Source organism: Exophiala oligosperma, assembly GCF_000835515.1.
Source record: "Exophiala oligosperma strain CBS 72588 unplaced genomic scaffold supercont1.7, whole genome shotgun sequence".
In the NCBI taxonomy this organism is placed as follows: domain Eukaryota; kingdom Fungi; phylum Ascomycota; class Eurotiomycetes; order Chaetothyriales; family Herpotrichiellaceae; genus Exophiala; species Exophiala oligosperma.
In genome coordinates this window covers 642,311-666,211 of record NW_015622824.1, presented here as the reverse complement: position 1 = coordinate 666,211, position 23,901 = coordinate 642,311, and the positions used below count along the sequence as shown (strand labels likewise).

The following is a 23,901-nucleotide window of genomic DNA, read 5'->3' as shown; positions in this document are numbered from 1 at the left end:
CCTCACTGTCAACCTTTTCGGCTTCTGAGAACTACAGACTCTTCGAGAAAGCTAAGTTGGCGTTACCAATCATGGGAGACGTATCCGAAAGTATACCAAATGGTACCGATGGCGACCACACACCCAGTCTGCGGGTTTTGATTGTCGGTGGCGGCATCGGCGGTCTCTCTACCGCAATAGCACTGCGGCACCAGGGCCACGAAGTGCACGTTTTTGAGCAAGCAAGCAGCATTCGAGGCACCGGGTATGGCATACACCTGGCACCAAACGGAGTCGGTCTCCTTCGCCTCCTGGGCTACAACCCAGAGACAGGGGACGCAGTGCCGATGAACAACATCAGATTCTTCAAACACACTGGGGATCAGTTTGGGCACGAAGACCGGAAGTTGACGGCGGGCAGGTGGCAGAATGAGTGGCTTCTTGCTTCTCGCGTTGAACTCCTTGGAGGCTTGCTCCAACTAGCGACAACGGTTGAGGGCAAAGGAGACCCTGCCATTATACACCTCTCGAGCAAGATTCGAGCGGTCGACCCAGAAGAAGCGACCATAGAGCTAGAGGACGGATCCAGCTTCCACGGAGACGTGGTGATTGGAGCAGATGGCGTCTATTCGAGAGCGCGAGATGCAATTACCAAAACCTCGCCGTATCCGAGTAGCCACAACTGCTTTCGGATGATGTTCTCCAGGAAAGATCTCGAGCCAGACCCGTCGATACATATTCCTACCGACGAAACCATGGACATGATCTACAGTCCTCACACCAAGACCATAATCTACACTACACTGGGCAACACCAAATACAATTGTGTGGTAACACACAAGTCCGAGTTGACGGAGGGCTACATCGGTGATCCGAAGGAGAAACTCTTGGAGCTCTGCGAAGGTCATGATGCGAAGTTTGTCAACCTCTTCAGAAAGGCTGATCCGGCAACGTTAAAAGTTTGGCCTCTCTACGACATGGACATGCTGTCAACGTTTGCCAAGAGTCGGCTGGCTCTCATAGGGGACGCTGCACATCCATTCACGCCTCATCTCGCCCAAGGCGCCGTCATGGCCATGGAGGATGCTGTATCGCTAGGCGTGATGCTGTCTGGGGACACTAAATCGAGTGAGGTTCCAGAAAGGCTGCAGCTGTTCAACAAGGCACGCCACGAGCGTGGTACGTTCATTCAGAAACTATCCCTCGTTGTCGGCGGGGATCGAGTTCAAGAGGGGAAAGAGAACAATGAACTGAGCGTACGGAAACACCTCGATATGGCGCTTAGTCACGATGAACATCACGCCTCCTCTCAGATCTTGAGAGAATGGCAATGGAAGCGTGCGAAGAATCCCTCGTGGCTGCAACCGACGGTCTTTGGGCCGTTTCCAACTCAATCCGATTCTTCTCGACGGTCATTGACCCGAAAGACCGGTCCGTCGACAGTGATAGCGAGCATCGTATTCAAGACCAGTGCCACATTACTACGGAATCTGTTTCCCAGCGAGAAATATTCCTTTGAGAAGTCAGACACTGTCGCGGTTGCGACGCTCTCCATCCGCAATCACCGGAATGTAGACTGGCTGGCTGGTGGGACGCACGACTCACTGGTCTTTTCGATCCATGGCGTCCAGTACAATGCTTCCGAAGCAGGAGAACCTCCGGTGCGCGGAAGTTACTGTCCGATCATGTTTGACAATCTCTCCGAGGCAGTTGTGGCTGAGCGGGAAAGATACGGTCTGCCGGCCGTACACACAGACATAGTTTGCACATATGATACAGGGCATTACCAGGCACGGCTGAGTTGGAGGGGTACGGAGTGGGCAGCTTTGAACCTCCATGGGTTAGTCTCGGATCCGGTCAATATTGAAAACGATGAGAATGTGCTGCCGCCACCTTCCGGGACGTTTGTGCATAGGTACATGCCGGCAGTTGGTGAAGCAGTTAATGGTGCAAGGGGTAAACAGCACCTAGATGCCGAGTACGACGTGTACTACCCAGAGTCAGACAAACAGATGGTTGAGTCCTCTACGAGTAGGCGCGCTACAACAGCCACGATCGAGATCAAACAGCTTGACCTCGACACTCTGCCAACCTTGCATCACATTGTTGCTCGCCTAGCAGAGTTGCCAATCTTTGAAATTGTCGAAGCTAGAGTCTCAACGAGTGACAGGGCTGCGGATTGGTCTACTGGATCTAGGCTTGGTTGAGTAGCAGCAATGCATTCTTTCTAGCGCTCTCGTTGTCAGAGTTTTGCTCCAAACTCGACTTTAGATCGTGCCAAATCCTCTGCGCTTCTCCCGATAACCATGCTCCGACCTGTATCTGCAGTGATAACATACATGACCTCGCGCGATACTCAAGATTATCCACGTCAGATCATAGGAATCGGGTCTCCAACCATACAACCGGTATCTCGGTAGAGCCTGCAAGCAGCCCACAATCCGGAGAGGCGGATTCGATCTTCGGAATTGGAATTGGTGCGTGTGGATGGTAGTGGGGTATATATGACAGGGCATTTTTCCGTGCTCCAGGTAGCGAAACCTGTCCCACGAGATCCTAGATCGTTCAGCGAGACCAGAATAATCCAAAAAGAGCTGAATTCCAATTTCCAAGGCTCCTCGACTTCTTGCCCAACATCAAGATTCACCATGGTCAGCCTCAAACGGGTAAGCTGACTGTTGAAAATGCGTGGACGCGCCCTAATGCGACGCACAGATCCAGCGAGACCTGGTCACGGCCAACCACATTCTGCATTTTCACTCGGTGCTGGATGCCTACGGACACATCTCAGTCCGCCATCCTGAGAATGCGGCGGTATATTTGATGTCTGGAGACATGGCGCCTGCGACCGTCAGCACAGCGGACCAGCTGATCCAGTATCGCGTCAATGATAGTGTTGCCATCACACCGGACGCTCCCCGTGGCTACATCGAACGGTACATCCACGGCGAGGTGTACAAGCGCTTCCCCGACGTGCACAGCGTCATTCATTCCCACAGCGAGGATGTGCTGCCGTACGCGATTGCAGGCGTGCCACTCCGCGCGGTCTATCACACCGCCGGCTTCGTCGGCTACGACCCTGTACCGGTGTATGACATCGAAAACTCCTACAACGACACGCAACCTCACGACATGCTCATAAGCACTCTGGCTCTGGGTGCCGACCTGGCACAGACATTTGTTTCCCCTGAAAATGCGCACGCGACGCCACAGACGGTGTCTCCCGACACCCACCTCGTCCTGATGAGAAAGCACGGGTTTGTCACGTTCGGCACCGACATCAGGGAAGCCGTGTACAAGGCCGTCTTCGCCCAGTCCAACGCCAAGGTGCAGACAATGGCGGTGCTCTTGAAGAATGCATACTCTGGCCTACAGGACGACAATCCAAGGACCTGGGCCAACGGATCGGACGAATCAAGTTTCGAACCTCTCACTCGCAGGCAGGCCAAGGACACCACCGCCGGTATGCATGCTGCTGGGGACCGTGCATGGCTACTATGGACCGCTGAAGTTGAGAGTCAGCCGCTTTACGTAAACAACGTGACGGTAGATACCGTCGAGGAGGCAAGTTGATGGTCGATGTTAAGAGATAGAGACTGGTCAGCGATTTCGAGCCGTAGATCGGCCCCTGAGTCGTTGCAGAGGATAATGTGTTCTACGCTGTTGTAAGCCTATAGCCAGGCATTTACTCAGACAAAAAACCCCCCAACGTAAGAATATCACTGAACAGATACATAATGAGTTGCAGTACAGAGCTGGGCTAGACATTTGTGTGAGCTGAGTAGTCAAACGTGATCATTGCTGATCTAGCCGTCAGACTCAACCCAGCTACCCCAGACATATTGGCTGTTACACATGTTTTGCAGCTCCCAGGTCTGTGCCATGAGCTTGCCGTGGCCTGCGGCTGTAGAAGCGGCGCCCCCAGCCACAAGCAGAGGAAAGTAGTGGTCGTCGGTTGGATGAGCGTCCTTGTACTTGGGATGCTGTGTCAATCGGATCAAGCCACCTGAGAGCGAAGGACCCTGTTGCACAGTATCAGTGAAACCTATACTCGGCAAGCCATGAGCGGCGGACGAGCTCACCTCGTTGTTCTTGATCACCTCCATGACGGCGCTGCCAAAGTCAAGAGCCCACTGGGCAGGTTTCTTGTTTTGTTGGAAGTTGTCGCCTGACCTCAGCATGGGCAACCAGTTGTTGCGGTAGAGATTGTGGACGGCACCGCCGCTCCCGACGATCAGAATACCCTCGCCTCGAAGTTTGCCCAGGGCCATCCCTATCTTCACGTGGAAGGAAGGTTTGAACCTCGCATTCAGGCTCACAACTGTGGCCGGCGGCGTTCCAGAGGGGAACATCCATTTCGCCGGCGTGATGGTGTCGTCGTGCCAGTCGAAAGTTGGATCGGCTTCGACGTCATGAAACTGGTGTTCCCGAAGCAAGGAAATCACACGGTATGCAAGTTTCTCCGATACGTTGATCGGATAGTTTTCCCAGTGTGACCTGGGGACCATGTCCATTTGCGCCCGCCCAGGGTCAAATTTGGTCGCAACGCGGATCTTGTCGTTCAATTCTTCCCAATGAGCGCCAATAAAGACGACTCCCTTGACACCATTGTCGAGGGCTTGTTGTCCAAACTGTAAGCGTTGTGAGTATATTTCTCAGCCACTTTATGAAGAAACTGACTTTGGCCCACCATTCGGACGATTTCGACTCCTTGCAGCACATCCAAGGTGAGCCATGAGAGGCGAACGTGACTGGTGTCAGGCGTGCGGACATTGCCAGCTCTTCAGGATTGTGATGGTCTATCGGTGATTCCTCGAGCTCTGCGCGGTCAATTATGGATTCAGACCCAGAGGGTTTTCAGAGGCAATTGGGAACAAGGTGCCAGATCCTCATCAAGAAGACAAAAGTATCCATTTAGCGTTGTCATGGTCACACAATTCGTCCCTGGAATGGTTCGCACTTGACAATCCAACCCTTCCAACGCCGCATACACATGGGGAACCCGTGTGGGTTGGATGTTACAACAAGGCGGGCATGGGGTCTGGCAGCCCACTGCCGCCTATCAACAACGGGTACATGTGGGTGAAAACCTCCAGATCAGAATCGCACTACGCGTTAGCACTGCCTGGAGACCCATGCAGGGGTTAACTGGGGTGGAAATTGAGTCGCCGATTCGTCCTAGAAGGACATCCTGTCCAGTCTTCAGCCCTACTAGATGCTGCCTCTTCAGAGTCATTCTGAATGCCAAAAGCATCTTGGAACATTCTCTTATGGTCCTATTTCCTTGGAAACAACAATGGGAGTAACGTTGCGAGCTGCTGTCGAAGCTGGTCGTGCCGCTTGGCTAGCAAACTTGACCATAGCCGAGAAAGCGTGGCCGGTACGACAGTTGTATACACTCTATCGCATGCTACTCGAGAACCGAGAAGATCTGCTGGAGGTGTGTAACCGTGGTAAGCAACATCACTTCCGCGCGTTAAAATGGTGCAGCTAACGAGCATATTTGAACGCAGACTTCTCGCACGAGCCGATTTTCTGGGAAAGGGAGTTTGCATCACTCGTGGAGGACATCGGTGCTTTGATACTCTCTCTCGAGGCTCCGACAACTCCTGCGATAGGAAAATCTCACTTTGGGACGTTTACAACGTCTCTACGCCCGCGAGGTGTCTCGCTCATCCTTTCGACTTCGAAGAACCCTCTACGTTTTGTGCTTGCGCCACTGGCAGCATCGATCGCGGCACGCAATGTTGTCATACTGGGAACTACACGCCTAGACAAATTTTGGAGTCTAATTGAGCAGAAGGTCTTGACTCACCTGGACACATTTGCGATTCAAGTTGTCGTTGCTACCTTGTCCGACATAAGTCCAGAGCACTTTGACCAGATCTATATAATTGGTAAGGCATCAACACTTCTCAAGCTTTGTGCAGGCACTAAGGCATCCACTCTTCAGCAGAGGACGAGGACCGAGAGAAATACTCTGAGCTCATCAAATTGCCGCACGTGAGCTGGCACCAGGCGTCTGGGGCGTTCAAAGTTGCTGTAGTCGACGGCGGGCCACTCAATGTTTCGAGTTGTGCCTCGGAAATTTCAACAAAGCACGACCAATTGACATCGGTCATAGTTCAGGACGAGCATTTCAACTCTCTCTGCGACGCCATCTGCAAGTGTATGGTTAATGCTGGCTCGAACACGAAGACCTTGAGCTTGGATCTGCCCAAGTGTCGTCGACTGACATCGATTTTCTACACTATGGACTGGATGGGCTTAGCCACTCAGAGTTCGACGCCTGATCTTCATTTCCTTTTACAAACTGCTCAAAGAGCTGGTGCTGTCCTGCTCCTAAAGTCCAGCTCGTTGGAGCAATGCCTCGACTCTCTTTGCCAAATCAGCAACATCGCACAAGCCACTCTTCTCAATCCGAGATCAAAGGAACACGAGAGGTATTTCCAGGATTGGGCGCGGTCAACCGTTGTTGCTTTTAGATCTATACCCTCCTCAGTTCCCGAAGGTGAGGATGACATATTGAATCTTCCCCTGTCCACGTACATCTGCGAAGGTATACTGATGAGGCGCCAGTGATTACCTACTACTCCGGAGCCACGACTGACCATCCAATCACCACCTTCCCTCCTGCTCTGTTCGCAATAACCCATGTCGAAGTTGTTGAGTGTGTCTCTACCACAGCAGACACTCCGCGAGCTATTCGACAATCCTACGAAAGCCGCTTTCCTGTGCCGAAACAAGAAGCCCCAGGTGGTCGGATCGATTTTTTCGTCCAGGTCGACTGTGCTTTGAAAGCAGTAGGATCGGTGTTAGGCTTGTGTGTTCTGGTCGGTGCCTGGTATACTCACAAAGCAGTCCGCACCAGCTATTTTTCTGCGTAGACGTCTATATTTGCCCGAGGTCATAGAATATAGGACCAGTTAGTCAAATACTTTTAGAATTGTCAATGTTTTGTCACATCAAGATGGTAGAGCTCTAATCTTATCTCCTAAATTCAAGGGCCAGGTACTCAAAACCTCCGTACCAGCTTCGTACCAGCTCAAAAATATCAATTGACACGTTCCAGTGCTCTACAGGACAGTCATTGGGCCTGGAAGAGCTTTTCTCGGATGAGTGTGGGATTTCCAGGTCACGCAGACAGCCCACAACGAGGTGGATCAACCATGCAAACTTGTTGAACCCACACATTGCAAAATCACGAGCCTATTTCTGACCCATGGCATGATTCAGCTCGGTGGCAATTTGTTGTGCGTTTGAATTTCGAATGGTATTTGAGCTTCCTGACCCGGCGCTCACACCACAGCCAGACAAAGTTTCGGTCCATTGAGCTCCTCCTCGTCGAGAACGAACGACAGAGAGTTCAAGGATGGGCAACCAGATCCGAAACCTGTACAAGGTTGATTACACTTCGTTTGATTACATATACGAAGAAAATGTAGACATTCCACTTAGGCTCGGCGAAGGCCTTGTGAGATGCAACGTCTATCGCCCAAAGAGCGAGAGTGCCAGGTATCCAGTGCTGGTCACCTATGGCCCATACGGCAAAGACATACACTACAGCAAGTACGTTTATCTGAAGCAATCTGATGGCAGATCTGACCCCGTTTTAGCTTTCACGCAGATTCTTACAGTGAGGTGCCGCAAGAGCATCGTTCAGCACATTCGGCCTGGGAGACGCCCGACCCGGGGTTTTGGACAAAATGCGAGTATGCAGTCGTCCGGGCAGATGAGAGGGGTTGCGGCCAATCCCCCGGGCTGCTTGACACCATGTCATCAGGAACGTCCGAAGCGTTCTTCGATGTCGTCGAATGGGCCGCGCGCCAGCCTTGGTCCACGGGAAAGGTCGGGCTGCTGGGCATCAGCTACTACGCCGGCAGTCAGTGGCGAGTGGCAGCGCGACGGCCCAAAGGCTTGGCCTGTATCGTCCCTTGGGAGGGTATGTCGGATTACTACCGAGATCGATGTCGACACGGAGGTATCCTGTCGAACGCGTTTATCGGCTTCTGGTGGAATCGTCAGGTTAGGTCGAGTCCTCTCCATTTATCTTTGTCCACAACGTTACTAAACGGAGACCGAATAGGTGATCACAAATCAGTATGGCCTCCCTGGCCGAGCCGCACAAAGGTGGGGTCCCGACACGATCGAGGGAGACTTACCGGAAGAAGAGTTGGTAGCCAATCGCCGGGACCAAACGGTCGACAACACACTGTTTCGTTTCCGCAACGACGAATATTATTCCTCGAGGGAATACAGTCTGGGCGATATCCAGGTCCCCCTCCTGTCCGTTGCGAACTGGGGAGGGATATCGCTGCACCTCCGAGGGAACGTCGAGGGCTACACGCACGCAGGAACGAACCTGAAATACCTGAGATTCATCACCGGCCGACACGACCTTCCCTTCTACCAGAAGGAGAACGTCGAGATGCAAAAGTCGTTCCTGGACGCCTTCTTGAAGGGCCACGACACGCAGGGCTGGACGACGGGCGAGGCGCCACGGGTAGGCTTGACGTTGCGCAAAGGCAACGTGGGCTACAACGACACCCTGGCCGAGAGGGCGTATGAGACACGGTACGAAAATGAGTGGCCAATCGCGCGCACGCGGTACACCAAGTTCCACCTGACCAGCTCCAACGTCCTGACCGCGGAAGGCACCGTCGAGGAAAGGTCCGACTCCACCGTCACGTACGAGGCGCCCGGGAGTCTGGCCGAGGCCAAATCCGTCCACTTCACGACGGGACCTTTTGCGCAGGAGACCGAAATCACCGGGCACGTGGTGGTGCGCCTGAACGTTTCGGCGTCTCCACCTTCGACGGTGGACACCACCGCCGTTCCCTCGGAAATCGACGTCTTCGTCACACTTCGCCACTTGGATGGCGAGGGCAAGGAAATATTCTACACGGGCACGGTAGGGGACCCGGTGCCGGTGGCCAAGGGCTGGCTCCGCGTCAGCCTAAGGCGGACGGCGGTCAGCGACCCGCGTCACCGGCCGTGGCACCCCCACAGAGAGTACCTCTCCACGGACGTGCAGCCTGTGGTGCCGGGTACCGTGTACGGCGTGGACGTCGAGGTCTGGCCCACGAATGTCGTGGTGTCCAAAGGTCACCGCCTGGTGCTGGAGATCTCGTCCGGCGACACGCAGGGAGCCGGCCTCTTTGAACACTCTTCAGAGGTCGACCGTCCCCGGGATCGACTGCTAGGCCACAACCACATCCATTTTGGGCCCGGCCTGGAGAACTATGTGCTTTTGCCGGTGATTCCTCCGCGCGCGGGAGCAGGGACCAAGAGGACAACTTGAACTATGGTCTTTTGACGATTGCGCCAAGTTACACAGTAGCCATGTACATAAGCAATCTTACAAGACAATCAGCTTTGAGCAGCAGTTCTTTACTCCTCCCTGGCCGCCGTGGTCACGAGTTCGTGTGCATATGTACATGCATGCATGAAAGCATGTGTTTGTGTCTGCAAATATCGAAAAGCGAGGGCAAGGTTAAGCAGATCAGCCTCAACCATGGTTTTTGGATCCTTCAAATACACTATCATTATCATCTGGATCCACGGTGGGAGCCATTCTCCGTCTTTTTTTTTAATTGAAAAAAAAGAAAACCTGAATTCAAGCCCCCAGAGCAAGTCCTGCGGTTACTTCCTGAGCAAAGCCGAGGCAGCGTGCCATCCAACCCTGAGCACAATGACTCCATTCTATAGCATGGGGCGCGCCTTTGACCACGGCTCCGTCAAAACGGGGGCACTTGGGAAACCTGGAACCAAACTGTATGAGGTGAACTGTCGAGCCTTCCCAGAAAAGGTCGTGTTCCCCCAGGCTGAACATGATTGGCGCCGTAATGTCATCCGCGAATCGATACCAATAACTGTTCCAATCTCCGTTGATGACTTCTTCCAGTTCCTGACTCTCCATGTTGTGATCTTGAATCCCTATGGCCTCCAGAGCTTGAACAGGGGCACAGTGGTCTTCCGACGGGCCGCACATGACGACGCGCTTCCAATCTAGTTTCTGTGATCGATCCCGTGGTGACGGGGGCATCCGAGGCGATGGGAGCTCGCCCCAGCCTGACATGATGATTCCCGCCAACGGATACGATGGCGATTGTTCTCGGGCGTGCAATCCAGCAGCGATTATCATGGCAGGGGAGCCTAGGCTGTGCGCCAGTGGGACCACCGCTTTACACCCATGAGCGATGCCGAAATCCGCCCAGAGCTTGGGAAAGAGATGGCTATGGTAGAAGCTACCAAGATCTTTGTGGAATCTACTTCCCTGCGTGGCTGGGAGCCGGTCACTGCCAAGGTAGCCCGGGCGATTGATCGAAATGACAGGGACGGAGAGGGCCTCGGCGATGGTGGAAATCGTCATGGAAGGGGAGAGATCAAAGTGGTGGGCGGTACAGCCACCTCCGTGTAACAGTATGATGAGAGGGCGGTAGTCAGAGGTACTACCAGACTCGCTCCTAGTCGCTGGTAGATATTTTATGCCCGTAATGACGACCGTGTTTGCGACAAGGACTTCGAACGGCGCAAAGCGAGACTCGGTGTTTGACGCCATGTAATCGTCGATAGGGTGGGATCTGTACAGCTTTCTTTTTTGACCAGAGAATTACTCTGCTGGCAATAAATACATATACAGACTCGCGCGATTTCCAGACCATTCTGCCCGTTCGGGAAGGGAGACAATCCCACGAGACTGATGTAGCAAGGGCTCAGATTCTCCCACTGCGCTTCCCAGAGGGCTCGTACATCGGCTTTTCGCTCTCTCGGAGTGATGGCTGTTGACGTACCTCGCCATAGTCTACATCGGCACGTCCCTACTCTGGTGTCGGTACGAGCACTCGCTCTCTTCGATCTCTTGCACCATTCGATTTCACCAATGCCATTCTAGGGCCTGCAATCTTGTACGCCGAGGGTGCGTGGGTCAGGCCGCCACTTCTGATGGCCCTTGCGGGAGTCAAGGAGAGCGCGTGCGTCGCAAAAATGATCGTCGGGCGGGTTTGAATCTGCGACTGCAAATGGAGCTCGGGGAGACATTACGCCAACCCACACCTCCAGAGTGCCTGGAGACCGCAATCGAGCCAAAGAGCGCCCTTATCTTAAAAAGGAGGATCGTGCTACGAAAAAACAGCAAGAGATCCGTAGACTGCTCGTGGAAAGGTCATTTCGATAGTATCTTTTAATCCTCTAGATGCCTATATGTCAATGCTTGTGACCCTTTTCATTATCTCACTATCTACCCTTCAGATGTTCTTCAAACCATTGCAATGCCAGGAAGAAAGCGCTCTCCTTGGCGTATTGAATTTCGCGTTTCCTGGGATCTCCCCGAATAGCGAAGCTGGAGTTGCTGTCAACGAAGTCCACATTGACAATGAACAGGCACTTACCCATGCTCGACACCATAGTACAGATTGACCTGAGTCGGGTGTCCGAGCTTCCCAAGAATATATTCCGTCTGCTGTCGCTTCTCCTTGCTGAAAATCGTGTCCTTCTCTGCTGCCGCGATTGCCAAAGGTCCCTTGATCGCTTCCAATTCGTTCTGGTCCACGAAGGCCGGGTGTGCGGTGTATCCAGCATCCAGCTTGCCTTGCTCCGGATTGAGGTGGCGGACGACGTATTTGGCACCAAAGCAGTAGCCAACGCCGCCTATCTTCTGTTCGTTTTTGACCTTGAAGTTAGCACTCGCTTTTGTCGTTGTCTTGCTTGTATCAGCCGCTTCCGGCAAGACATGAACAACGCACCTCAATGCCGTATCTGGTCCTCATCTCGTTCAGACACAGATCAATGATGGGGTCGATTATGGAAGGCAGGTGAGCGGTGTGTGCGGAATTGTAGTCTCCCTTGAGCCATTTCTGCATGTCAAACTTGTCAGGTTTATTGAGTGGGATCGGATCACCGTAGAAAAGGTCGGGCATGAACGTCAGGTAGCCATTGGAGGCAAAATCGTCGGCAATTAATTGTGCATTATTGAACTTGTGACCAAGGATGTCGGTGACACTATTCGTACTGGTCAGTCAAAAAATTTGAGAGGAGCTAGAGAGTTGTGGCAATGGGAATGATGAGATTTGTCCAATGGTATCGCCCAGAGATTCCAGCAGGATCATTCATTACAGGTAACAGTGCCACAATGAACGGGAAATACTGTACAGCAAGACGCCATATTTCGCCTCCTTTTTCGGACGAGTAATGTAAACTTCAAAATCCCCAACCTTCTCAATTGTGCCAGTCGGTACCCCTTCATGCTGAATGCCCTGGTAGCAGCAAGTTCCTGGAAGGTGGGAAGCCATGTTCAGTGAGATACTCCGAAGCCACACCTGTTGGTTTAGATTGATGGGCGAGCAATAGCTATTGATTCTGGTCTTCGGAGTAGAGACCGATCTCATAGACAGGAGAAGGGATGAAGGACCTATATGGACGCAACGTCGGCCTATAGTTTGAATTGCAGACATCGAAGAGCTGTTTGCTCGAAAGCGAGCAAACACGTTGTCTGAACTATCAGGGTCCCCCCAGTGGAGTGCCGGCACCGGCAGAAGCTATCTCAAAGCAAAGTCATGAGTTGAAAAGCCACGGATTTCCATCTTCAGCTCGCTGTCAAACTCGGTGTCGTACAAATCATCGTCTTCCGAGAGATAGGGAGCCTTTAAAGTACGAATACAAAACATGTACGACATTTCGGCCATGTTTCATCCGGTGGACAGTGAGAGGGTTTAGTGCAGTTTAGATGAAAGGACTATAGACGAGTATTGAATTCAGCAATTCTGACCCAGACGAAGCAAATGACCGTTGAACCACTCACCGGGTCTCAAAATCCCAAATAGGACTAGCATACAGCGCCCGTATGAGCGACAGCCTCGCTCTTTCGAATACAATTCGTGCCGAGCATCGTACAAGGCTTCCCAGACTCCAGCGTCTGATTAATGATGGAGATCAATCGGTAACCCACTGAATGTAGTACAAGGCCCGGAGATGAAGTTCTCTACTCATGAGGGTAGGGATTATATTTACAAAGCCAGTCATACCGAAGGCACTCTGATCTATTGTCAATGTTGCTGAATATTACCTTACTAAGCATTCGATTCATTTGACTTACCTAAGGTGGTCTTCGACTTGCAGTCATAAAGCTTTCCTCCAAAGGAGCTTTTATCTATCTCCTCACGCTGCCAATTTCATCATGGCCATCGATCTAATCGCCCTGGAAGAGCACTTCACCGGCCAAGCAGTGGCCAAGCGACCCTCCGCTGCAGACCATCCCCAATACATGCTTCCCCAGGCCATAAGAGAGAAGCTAGAGGACCTTGGAGAAGGGCGGTTCAGAGAGATGGAGCTGGGTAACGTGAGTGTCCAAGTGGTGTCCCATATCCCAGTCGTGGAGCCGCCTGAGATCTGCGCTGCCGTCAACGACCAGTTGTTCAAGGCTGTCAAAGCCAGCAAGGGACGCCTTCGAGCCTTCGGATTGTTGCCAATGGCACACCCTGAGGCCATAACAGCCGAGCTTGAGCGGTGTGTCAAGTCGCTCGGCTTCTTGGGCGCGGTGATCATCAACCACGCCAACGGAAGATACTATGACGACCCCGCATACTGGCCCATGTGGGAAAAAGCTCAAGAGCTGGACGTACCTATCACACTCCATCCGACAACAGCTGCTGATATGGTGGCTCACAAAGGCAATTATGACCACCAGGTGCAGACACTGCTCGCTGGCCCGGCTCTACGCTGGCATGTCGATACCGCTGCACACGTACTCCGTCTGTACGGAAGCGGTCTATTCGACGCTTTCCCGCGCCTCAAGCTCATCCTTGGCCACGATGGTGAGACTTTGCCATTCAGCATGGATCGAATTGCTAGCGTTTTCGCACACCGATGGGGAGGAAATAAGCGTGATTTTCGAACAGTGTGGAACGAAAACTGCTGGATCACGAACAGTGGTATGTTTGAGATGGCGCCATTCGAGTGTTGTCTCAAGGTGTGCAAGCCTGACCGGATCATGTACAGTAAGTGGACCGTTGACTCCTTTTTGGTCCTCTTTCCCCCTGCTTGTAGACTCTTCATCGGGGTCTGTCTGTCAAATGCTGAACTAACTATGACTTTGTGGTGACTTGCAGGCGTTGACTACCCCTTTGAAAGTACCAAGAGTGGTCTTGAGTTCATAGAGAAGCTTGAACTCAGCGGACTGGTAACAAAAGAGCAATTTGAGATGATTTGCTCTGGGAACGCCAAAAAGCTACTGCGTCTTTGAAGTTCTAGCTTACTCCTTTATCGATGAGTGGTTAGTCTGATCTCGACAACGAGGAGATCAAGTTTTCCCCATTCATATAGTCAAAACGAGTAAAAAATCTTCTCCCGGTCAAGACATTCTTGATTGCTTAAAGTCGTTTACATGCTTGGCTGCATTGTTCGATAGGACCTTGGGGAAGTGTATTTATGACTGGTGCCAATGAGTCCAGACTAGTGTAACAACCCCCAAGCTTACCTTAAAGTCTTCGCATTGTTTGGTGCGGTCTCCGAAGTGTCTGATCGTTTCGTAAAGTGACTGTGTTGACTGCACAGCAGCTGTGAGTATAGCTAGCAACGATGCCGTAGCATCGGATGTCATCGGCCGCTCTGGGTTCGTGATAGAGTTGCAGGTTTAATCTTCCTCACCTCCTCAACACGAGAAGATGAGCGTCAACGTCAGCCCGCGGTCGAAAGTATCATGCGCTGAGGTAGACACTTCCACAACTAATTTCGATGGCCATCTTACACCGTGACAGGAGGCCGCCGCCGCTAAATCTGATGTTCCTCATCCCAGCCCGGATTCTTCGGCTCATCTGATGATTGTGAGAACTATTTCCTGGAAAAAAGGCAACAAATGAATAAACTGTAAGGCTACCTGCTCTCTTACAAAGCGACTCAAAGTACTGATTTTCTTGTTTGGAAACTCGTGGCTTATTGAGTGCTGATTTGCCAATATTCCACACTGCGCGTTTTTCATCGCTTCGGGAAAATTAGAAAAAGAGGCCTGGGTGTTCCACTTGGCGCCAATCACCGAGTCCGTCCTCGATGTTACCTCGGAACAGTCAGACGGGGCGTTTCTGAAACTGGAGGCAGATTTCCCGGCAACGACTTTGCAGTACAAACACAGGTTGCCGGTAAAAGGCCCGATGAAGTTGAGGGTTAGTGCCTCTTCCTTTGCATCGTCTCCATCCTTGATATAAGATTGGCCCTCTTGCTTTCAACTTCTTCACTGTAGTTAACCAGCTTCGTCAATTGATGTTGCCGGTTCTTCGCCTTGCAAGGCTGACCGCCTGCGCCGCACGCGGTTACTGCTATCCTGAAGAATAGCTCTCCTCCCGCTACTGGTATCCCAAACTACCCTCGCTGTCAGAACCTCTCAATGCTGTTCCACTTCATTGATGGCGGGGGTCAAACCGGCCTACGCAGCCCAGGAGCTCGTGAGCGGAGGATAATCCGAAGCCACGTCATGATAGGCAAAAACCGCAATAAGACGCATCGTCGTCGTCGTCATCATCATGAGGATGCTGTGTCCTGGGAAAAGGGTCGACAGGATCACAGCGCTCCGACGATCGACGAATCGAGCTCCCGTGGCCGACAGGTAACGTGCCAAGCAGGTCTACAGCCTTCTCGAACCCTTGGGAATCCACTGCAGCATTTTCAACTCGCTTTTGCTCTGAATCCATACATGCAGCGGGCAATCCATTCATGTGAGTGGTGTATATCTATACTATCAAGGCAGAATATACGAAATTAATGATAACCCAGACTTCACCGGTATACTGGAAGCCTTATATCCGTTCCAGATCTGTCTCCGGCAGAGCCCACTGCATGATATATGGCTGAATTACATGTGTATTGAGCCTGCCTGTACGACTGGGGGTGACTTGTGACTAGATGGTTGCTAATGGTCGCCAGTCCTTCACTGCGTTCTTGCCTTATCAGTCGGCCATATGGCCTTTGCTTCACATGGACAGGGTACGCAAAGTAACCCTGAAGCTCTTTTCCATTCCGGCCGAGCTTTAAAACTTCTGAACCAAAAACTTCAAAATCCGAGCGATGGAATATCGGTGCCCATATTTGCTGTGGTTATCGCTTTCGCTATATCCGAGGTTTCGACAGGAAATCTTGAACAAGGAAAGGCGCATCTGGACGGGTTGGAACGTATGCTAGAGATGAAAGGTGGTTTGTCGTTCTTGAACGATAACCGCGTTCTGCAGCAGAAGGTTCTGAGGCAAGTCTATCTGACCCGAAAACATCCGGTCTAGCTAACATGCATCAAGGGCCGATATTGACTACAGCCTCCGGACAGGCTTAGCCCCTCGATTCCCTTCTCACGCCCTCAACGCGTCGACCATCAAATTTTTACAGGTGGGCATAGGTGAACATCCTTCCTCCACGGAAACGACTCCGGCCTGGAACTCATGGCTCGGCAAACTAGACAGCCGCCCTCGCCGTCTTTGGACGATGGTGTACCAATTCACTTCTGGTCTAAACAACCGGTCGTCATTGACCCACAATCTACAGCCATATCTATTCCAAGATGTTCTGCTTTGGGCTGAATATCAGTTACTCACGCTCCCAGAATTTGCGTCATGTGGGGGCATGCAGAGCCTGCTGCGGGCCGGAATGTTGGCCTTTATGACAACCTGGATCAATTACAGTGGCAGGGCAAGTTATGACTTTCTTGCCAACCAACTACGCAATTTATTGCTTTCGATACCTGAACATTCTTCGGCATTGTTGCTGTGGACATTGTTCGTTGGAGCTATCTCAGTATTTACAATAGACGACAGACTTTGGCTATTGCCGAAGCTTTCGCGAACATTAAGAAAGCTTGCGTTAGAGGATTGGGACGCAGTGAGAAAACATTTGGAATCACAGCCCTGGGTGCATTTCATACATGATAAGCGGGCGCAGGAGGTCTGGGAACAGGCTCGTGCTTATCATGTTGGATCACGGTATCTTGAGCGGCAATCGTCACACCGACGCCACAGCAAGCACAGTACAGAAACTGTTGTGGTGCTCGGTGGCTCTGCCATCGGACTAGCTACCATTATTCCCGAACGGAATAGTGGCGGCGAAGCTCCTTTACGTTTCTCTTCGGGGGCAGAGCTGTTTAGATAGAACAACACATTCAAGAGCCCCTTCTTTAGCGTTCGTTTTGCTTGTTTTGTTGTTTCTCCCTCTTCCGGAGTGGCCTCTGCCATCTCCTGTTACAGAAACCCAGAATTGAGGAGGGCGAAGACCATCACCTCTTCTGCTACAGGAAGCCAGTTTCGAAGACTATTGTTCCCCGACCGTGCCTAGGGCGCTTCGATTTCGTCCCATAGATCAATTCGTACATACTGCCTGTCTGTGACTTTGAATGTGAACGTGACTGATCTAGCCTGGATCTGGCTTGAAGGCGGCGACGGCACTTGGCGTGGAACCAAGATCGCCGGGCCAATGAGAGATTGTTTGCTGAATTGGGAATTTTGTATCTTCGTATGGTATAAATAGGCGCTTGTATCTGGATATTGATCACAATACGTCCAGCAAATACAAGCCTCGATTAAAATTCAAATCACCAGCAACAATACGCCTTATGTCTAGCAAGGAAATCGTTTTGATCACCGGTACGTCACCAGATCACCTTCTCACTCATTTGATCCTCTGACAAGAGTATCTCAGGCGGGAACAGTGGCATTGGGTACGCCACCGCTTCCGTGCTTATCCTTTCCAGAAAGTACCATGTCATCATCGGATCGCGCTCTCTGGAGAAAGGAGAAGTTGCCTTATCCAAACTCTCCAACCAAGCCAAGGGCTCGATCTCTCTTCTCCAGCTGGATGTGACGGACACCGATTCGGTTGCTTCTGCCGTGGCACGGGTGGATCGTGACTACGGCCGGCTAGATGTCCTGGTCAACAACGCTGCGATCGGAGTGACGCACCCTTCTCTGACGGCGGAAACTTTGCGTCTCGTCTTTGAGACCAACGTCTTTGGTGTGGCGAGAGTGACGGACTCCTTCGTCCCTTTGCTGCGCAAGTCATCTGCTCCTCGCATTGTTCATGTGACAAGCGGACTCGGGTCATTGATGCTGAAGGCTTCGGGGACGCCTACCCCCCCGTATTATGCGTATATGGTGAGCAAGGCAGCGCTGAATATGATGGGTCTTTGCCACATGGAACAGTTTGGGGACGACATCAAGGTGGTTGTATTGAGCCCCGGTTTCGCCGAGACAAATCTAGGTGGAGATCCAGAAGCCTTCAGGAAACAAGGTGCTGAAGATCCAGTGATATCAGGGAGGTTCATTAAGACAGTGATAGAAGGGAAGAGAGAGTCAGACAGGAAGGAAATGCTGAAAGAGGAAGGGACTTTCCCCTGGTAGATTTGCCTTCCGACGCTTGTCCCTAAGGCGAACGAGATTGTAGGATGGAGTCAGAAAATCACCAAGAACCCTGTCCAGTTAGTCTTGTTGCTTAAAAGCAACCAGACCATTCATTCTCTGCGGACACGCCTCTTGACTCTCTCACTTGGGCAGTGCTTGATACAGCATTGTATATCCGTGAAGACATATGCCAGAAGGATGACGAAAATGCGAAATCCTGGTCGTCATAGTGTGTGACGTTCGACGGGTACAGCGGGGCAACGGAGGTGAGAGGAAGAAACAGGCTGGAAGGGAGGCTGGATTCGGATGGAAGAGTGTTCGTATGAACGTCAAAACCGGCGGCAGGTCGATTTCTCTTTGGACAAAAATGGCTTCTGTTTCATTCGCAATAAGACCTCGGCAAACCGCGACAATGTCGAGGTCCCCTAGTTCGTGGAAACGACGTATTTCCGCGACTATGAGCGCATAGAATATCTCGATCATCAGTTACGATGAGCTTAAACTACCTCATGTGGAGAGTCATCTGTGTTGAACACTAGTGATTGCGCGGATCAGGAAACGCAGTTCTGCATTTCCTTCTAAGGCCGGCACGCGAGTCCGCTATTCTCAGCCAGCGGCTCTGTCCCATCGTGACTTCACGACTGAAGGCGGCTTTATTGCCGTGGCGACATACTTTCCGGGACAGGAGAAATACCCCAAGGATCGAGACTCCGACCTGCAGAAGTTCGTATGGCCTTGTCGACCATGATCGAGGATGGACTTTCATCCTTGTTCTTGTCGTTCGACATTTGTCTCAAGCGCGTTAGCTGACTTCCGTGAACCACACAGCGTGTGGAAAGTCCTCCGTGGACCAAAAAACAACTGGCCTCCAGCGTTGCGCGACTACTAGACAGTAGATCTGGAGCTTGACACTCGATCAAATGACATTGTGCGCGAGGACAGAGTTGGTGAGAACTGGTTGTTGCATGGGAATCAGCAACATGCATGGTATTATATCGCCGATCAGGAAGAGGATGACTTGATCGTGTCCGAGACACGGATTCGAAAGGGCGACGTGCTAGTAAGAACCCTCCTCGTCGTGACTCCCCTTGGATACGATCTGACGTTAAGCTCGGCAGGGGCTTCCCATGCGGCTTTCGACTCAAAGCTTGGGGACATCCAGCTCCGGGAAAGCTTAGATCTTCGTATCGTCGCGTTTCGCCCGGACGTCACATCAGCATAATCGAAGGATTCGCGATGGCTAAGTCTTCTCAGAGATGATACCGTGCCTATGGTTCTGAAATCAAATGACATTGTATGGTCGTAGACCAATGTCCGCCAGGGGGATATACGTGTAGTTGTACTCGAGATACATCTTACTCAGCAGGGCCCTGATCAATGTCGCTTGATTTTCGTAAGGCCCCCCGGGTGTAGAATCAATCAGACAATCCTCCGTCTCATCGGCTTGATTTCTGGCCGGTTTCACAGCCTCGCAACTTGGCACCTCGATTCGGTTTAGCTGCCTTTCGACATGATCAAACGAGACATCAATCCGTTCTCGCTCCTGTTTCTACGAGTACTCATATCCATCGAGAGTGGGAGCCACATCCACACTCTACGGTCCTGGTGGCCAATTGTGCAATGCTCCGGGACCCGCCGTCTTTCACGGTGCGCTCAATTGCTCTCGATACTTGTCCATGAAAATTGATCTGGCCGTCTCAAGCAGAGAACGCAATACATGCTCTCATCTCGTATGTGGAACTGCCAAAACACTCTGTATCTAAGTCGACAATGCAACGATGGTAGGAATTCCAGGAAAATCAAAGGGCTGCACGACATGTAGAAGAAGAAAAGTTCGGGTAGGTTAGAAAGAGAATGTCTGGGGGAGTCGATGAATACTTATGCCATCCTTTTCTTAGTGTGACCTCGGAAAGCCTTCGTGTCAGCGATGTACGTCTTCGGGAAGATGCTGCGAGGGATACGCCAGATATTCTGTCTTTATCAACCGTGGCCCGGAAGGCTTACAGAGGCGAAAACGTCTGGAAGAGACCAGGGCCGATGGATTTGATCCTTCTTCTGTCTCGGATTCGACTTCCATTAGTCAACTCATCGTCTCGAACGGTGGTGACAGAACCCCTCCCCTGATCTTCTTGTCCTCCTCGCCTCCTCCTCCTCCTCCTCCTCCTCCTCCACTGCCCTCTTCGGAGGGTGTGCTGCGCGATGATCAGTTGATCTCCAACTTTTTCGAGAGATACGCTTCCCCCAAGTCATCACCAGATTCCAGATATTGCTGCCACCCTCTCTGGCTGTACCACACTCTGCGTATTAGTTTCCCTACCAAACTTCTTCGGCAGGCACTGTTGGCACTCGCGTATACCCGACTGGGGAGGCTCAATGATGACCACCCCACGATCACCAGAGGACAACGCCTGTACGGGCAGGCACTGCGCCTCATGCAACAGGCGGTCTACGACGCGGACATGATGCGCCACGAAGACACCCTGGCCGCGGCCAGGTGCATGCTCCTGTACGAGCACTTCGAATCCACTTCGGACAACATGACCTCGTGGTTCAATCACATCATCGGGATCTCGAGGATAGTGGAGCTCCGGGGCCCGCGCAGCCACCGCACCGCCCTGACACAGTCGCTGCTCGAGTCGATGAGGTACAGCGCCATGATCATCAGCCTGATGGAGAGGAACCGGTCCGCGTTCGGGAGACCCGCCTGGCTGACCGAACCCTGGCTCGACGGCCACAAGAGTCTCGAGCAACGCATCATCGACTACGGCTTCCACATCTCCAACCAGCTGCACCGCGGGGACCTGCTCTTGCTCCGCGACCCACCCCCCGACCCGACGGAACATCAGATGGAGGTGGGCCGGATCCTCCACGCGATCCAAGACGGACTGTCCGGCCTGGAGGCACTGCACGCCGAACTCGGCGACCTTTGTGGTCGCTTGGCTGCAGCTGCGGACCCCCACGAGCCGCTCGACACTTCGTGTTCGTCCGTGGACATTGGCGAGATTTCCGCACTGCTGGGCTCGGCCATCATCCACGGCCTGGACCTGTCGTATTCTGTCTTCGCCGCGGCGTTGCTCCCCGCCTACGAAAAATGCACCATCCCCGGCGCCGCGGCGATGAGGGCCAACCTCCTTCGGTACACCGACCAAAACCGGAGACATGCTCTCGCCCACAAAATCCTCGTCCAGTTACAGACTTGCGTCACCACCGAAGCCGACTACTCGCGCGGCAAGATCGTGTTGCCCCTGAACATCATCCGGTGGACGCTCCGTACCCAACCCGAAGACACGGCCAAGATCAACGAACTCTTTGACCATTTGACCTTGAAGGGCAGGTACCGGTTGACGAGGAGCGTTCAAAACACGGGCAAGTCCATATTACCAAAAGTTTACGTCCAAGGGATTGGGGAGGGGAGCTCAGAATCCAAGAACATGACGGTATAATCTAGTGCCCGTTCGAAACATCAAAGTGCTGGGTGGAAATGAATAACATGATCAATTTTTTCTACCTTTATGATCATCTAGATGCCCCTCGCTGTGATGAAGATGGAAACCGTCCCGACCGAAGGTTTTTGTTTACAAGTGTAATATTGATACTCCTTTAGGCTTTGTTGTATGCCAGCTGTAACACCACCTTGACCAAAAGGAAAGAAACCCAACTCTTTGTGAAATACTAACTTGTCAAAATTCTGTCCCGACCTGCTTTCCCTCGTCGGTGGTTTCGTCACCGCTTATCAAATGTCGAGTTCCGGAATAAAACACTGGTCCTGGATGTGCGACCACCAAAGCAAACGCCGCGACGACGACCATTCTAAACATCACAGACATGTAAGCTAGAATCTATAGAGATCGAAATTGAGAAAGGAGAAGAGGCACGGAAAAAGGAATTGAGAAAAGGGGCAAAGAGGCGGGAGAAGCAAAAACTCACACGGCCTCAAGGGCGATAAACAACGTCTGATCTCTCAACGCCTCACTGTCTCTGGAGTACCCTTCATTCAACTCGTAAACACGGTAACAGCACCGTATCAAGATCAAGACCGTGGCGAGGGTCAAAAAGGTCAAGAAGACCTTGAATTTGAGAGGGAGCCGAGTGCTCCTCCACACCTTTCGACTGCGGATGAAATAGTCGACGGTCAAGGCGACAAAGACGACGAGGGTGGCGACTTGGAACGACAAACCGGCGAGGGCAATGTTGACGCCGTTGTTGGACGAGCCGTTCGAGGTCGAAGACATGGCTCCCCCAATGGCTTGCAGGATCAAGCTGATGATGTCACAAGGGATGAAAATGTAATAAAACAACCTCGGGTTGAAGCGTGAATGTTTGGGCGAGATGTATGTTATACTATATATAGTACAGTAGGAGACAATAAGTGTTAGTAATGATCTTAACGAAGATGATAGATCAGATAGAGGAGACAAAGGAAAAGGGAGGGAGTGATGGAGTGTTTTGTGGTGTATACTGACATTTGGTATAATATCACATAAATGGCCGCTGAGAAAAAGACGGGTCCAATGGTGATAAGGACTGTGATTACACATTAGCAAATTAAATCGTGCGGATCGAGTTTGAGAGAAATCCCAACATACCAATCTGCATGATAAAGGCATCATGATTCCATGGGTTTTTGTACATCATGATCCTACCGACATAACCGAGAATCTCGTCGATACATCCAAGAAGCATGGCAGTCATGAATCCCCACGTCTTGTACCGCCAACCCAGGCCGATTTGAACGATACAACAGACGCCGTAGAGTGCGATGAGGGCGACACTCAAAGGTAGAGAAGCACGGTAACCATAAATGCTCAACTCGACGGGACAGACGGAGATTGTACAATTGGCGTCCGAACCACCACCGATGTAGGTTGTGCCGTTGAAGACGTATATAGGTCCGTCGGATGACATCTTTTCCTTGGAACGTTGTAATCAAGATTCAATTGTTGTATGAGCGGGAATCTGTCTGATTGATTGGTGTTGATAATTCTATCAAAGGAAACGATGTCCTGAGGAAAGTAAAATCCTTGATGTGTCTCCGGAAAAAGGGGAGTGTTTGCTACCCTTGTTATCTTCAGCCTTGAGCAGAGAGAAATAAAAAAGGATCCAAGCCCATGTGCACGAACGAGTGAGTATATATGTATCCATCCATCCCTTACCAAAAGTAGTACTCCACCTTTGGACAAAGATCAGGGTATATTCAACGGAGGATGGACTTCTCTTTGATCCCAAAGTACAGCCCCCCACCGGTGGGGTCCGATGTTCAATGTAAAAATACTCGAGAAGCTACCAAGAGATCACAGGATTGTCCATAATAGTCTCCGATCGCGACAGACAACCTCCACGCTTTTGACCCATACGGCCGTTTGACACTGGTGCCTTGCGGTGAGAGACGGGAACCAAACAGAAGACCGTGCCCGAGTTAAGCTTGGAAAAGAGCTAAAATACATCCGCATGCCCTCGGTGGACTCACCAGCAAAGTGTGAAACTGCGTACGGCACACATTGGCAGTCTACCAGGTTTGAGGTTATGACACGTAGACAAACCCTTGGAACCTTGCTTC

At 51.8% G+C, this 23,901-nt stretch overlaps 6 protein-coding genes across 6 annotated transcripts; 5 read left to right on the top strand and 1 right to left on the bottom strand.

Annotated features, from left to right (window-relative positions):
- Positions 1-71: 71 nt before the first annotated feature.
- Positions 72-2,186, top strand: PV06_07538 (uncharacterized protein; the record flags this gene model as incomplete). Its single annotated transcript, XM_016408793.1, has 1 exon — positions 72-2,186. One exon carries the CDS (start codon positions 72-74, stop codon positions 2,184-2,186), a length of 2,115 nt encoding a protein of 704 aa, XP_016260547.1.
- Positions 2,187-5,275: 3,089 nt separating this feature from the next.
- Positions 5,276-6,866, top strand: PV06_07537 (uncharacterized protein; the record flags this gene model as incomplete). Its single annotated transcript, XM_016408792.1, has 4 exons — positions 5,276-5,432; positions 5,493-5,876; positions 5,933-6,490; positions 6,559-6,866. The coding sequence occupies 4 exons, from the start codon at positions 5,276-5,278 to the stop codon at positions 6,864-6,866; spliced, it is 1,407 nt and encodes a 468-aa protein (XP_016260546.1).
- Positions 6,867-11,149: 4,283 nt separating this feature from the next.
- Positions 11,150-14,927, bottom strand: PV06_07535 (uncharacterized protein). Its single transcript, XM_016408790.1, has 6 exons — positions 13,073-14,927; positions 12,779-13,011; positions 12,130-12,712; positions 11,724-11,979; positions 11,370-11,635; positions 11,150-11,320 (listed from the first exon to the last, which is right to left on the bottom strand). The coding sequence occupies exons 3-6, from the start codon at positions 12,429-12,431 to the stop codon at positions 11,215-11,217; spliced, it is 930 nt and encodes a 309-aa protein (XP_016260544.1). The 5' UTR covers positions 12,432-12,712; positions 12,779-13,011; positions 13,073-14,927; the 3' UTR covers positions 11,150-11,214.
- PV06_07536 (uncharacterized protein) lies at positions 13,154-14,218 on the top strand (the record flags this gene model as incomplete). The annotated part of the gene is made up of 2 exons (XM_016408791.1): positions 13,154-13,973; positions 14,085-14,218. 2 exons carry the CDS (start codon positions 13,154-13,156, stop codon positions 14,216-14,218), a joined length of 954 nt encoding a protein of 317 aa, XP_016260545.1.
- Positions 14,928-15,094: 167 nt separating the features above from the next.
- Positions 15,095-17,121, top strand: PV06_07534 (uncharacterized protein). Its single transcript, XM_016408789.1, has 4 exons — positions 15,095-15,683; positions 15,742-15,843; positions 15,892-16,207; positions 16,257-17,121. Exons 1-4 carry the CDS (start codon positions 15,356-15,358, stop codon positions 17,098-17,100), a joined length of 1,590 nt encoding a protein of 529 aa, XP_016260543.1. The 5' UTR covers positions 15,095-15,355; the 3' UTR covers positions 17,101-17,121.
- Positions 17,122-20,122: 3,001 nt separating this feature from the next.
- Positions 20,123-21,787, top strand: PV06_07533 (uncharacterized protein; the record flags this gene model as incomplete). Its single annotated transcript, XM_016408788.1, has 2 exons — positions 20,123-20,182; positions 20,243-21,787. The coding sequence occupies 2 exons, from the start codon at positions 20,123-20,125 to the stop codon at positions 21,785-21,787; spliced, it is 1,605 nt and encodes a 534-aa protein (XP_016260542.1).
- Positions 21,788-23,901: the final 2,114 nt, after the last annotated feature.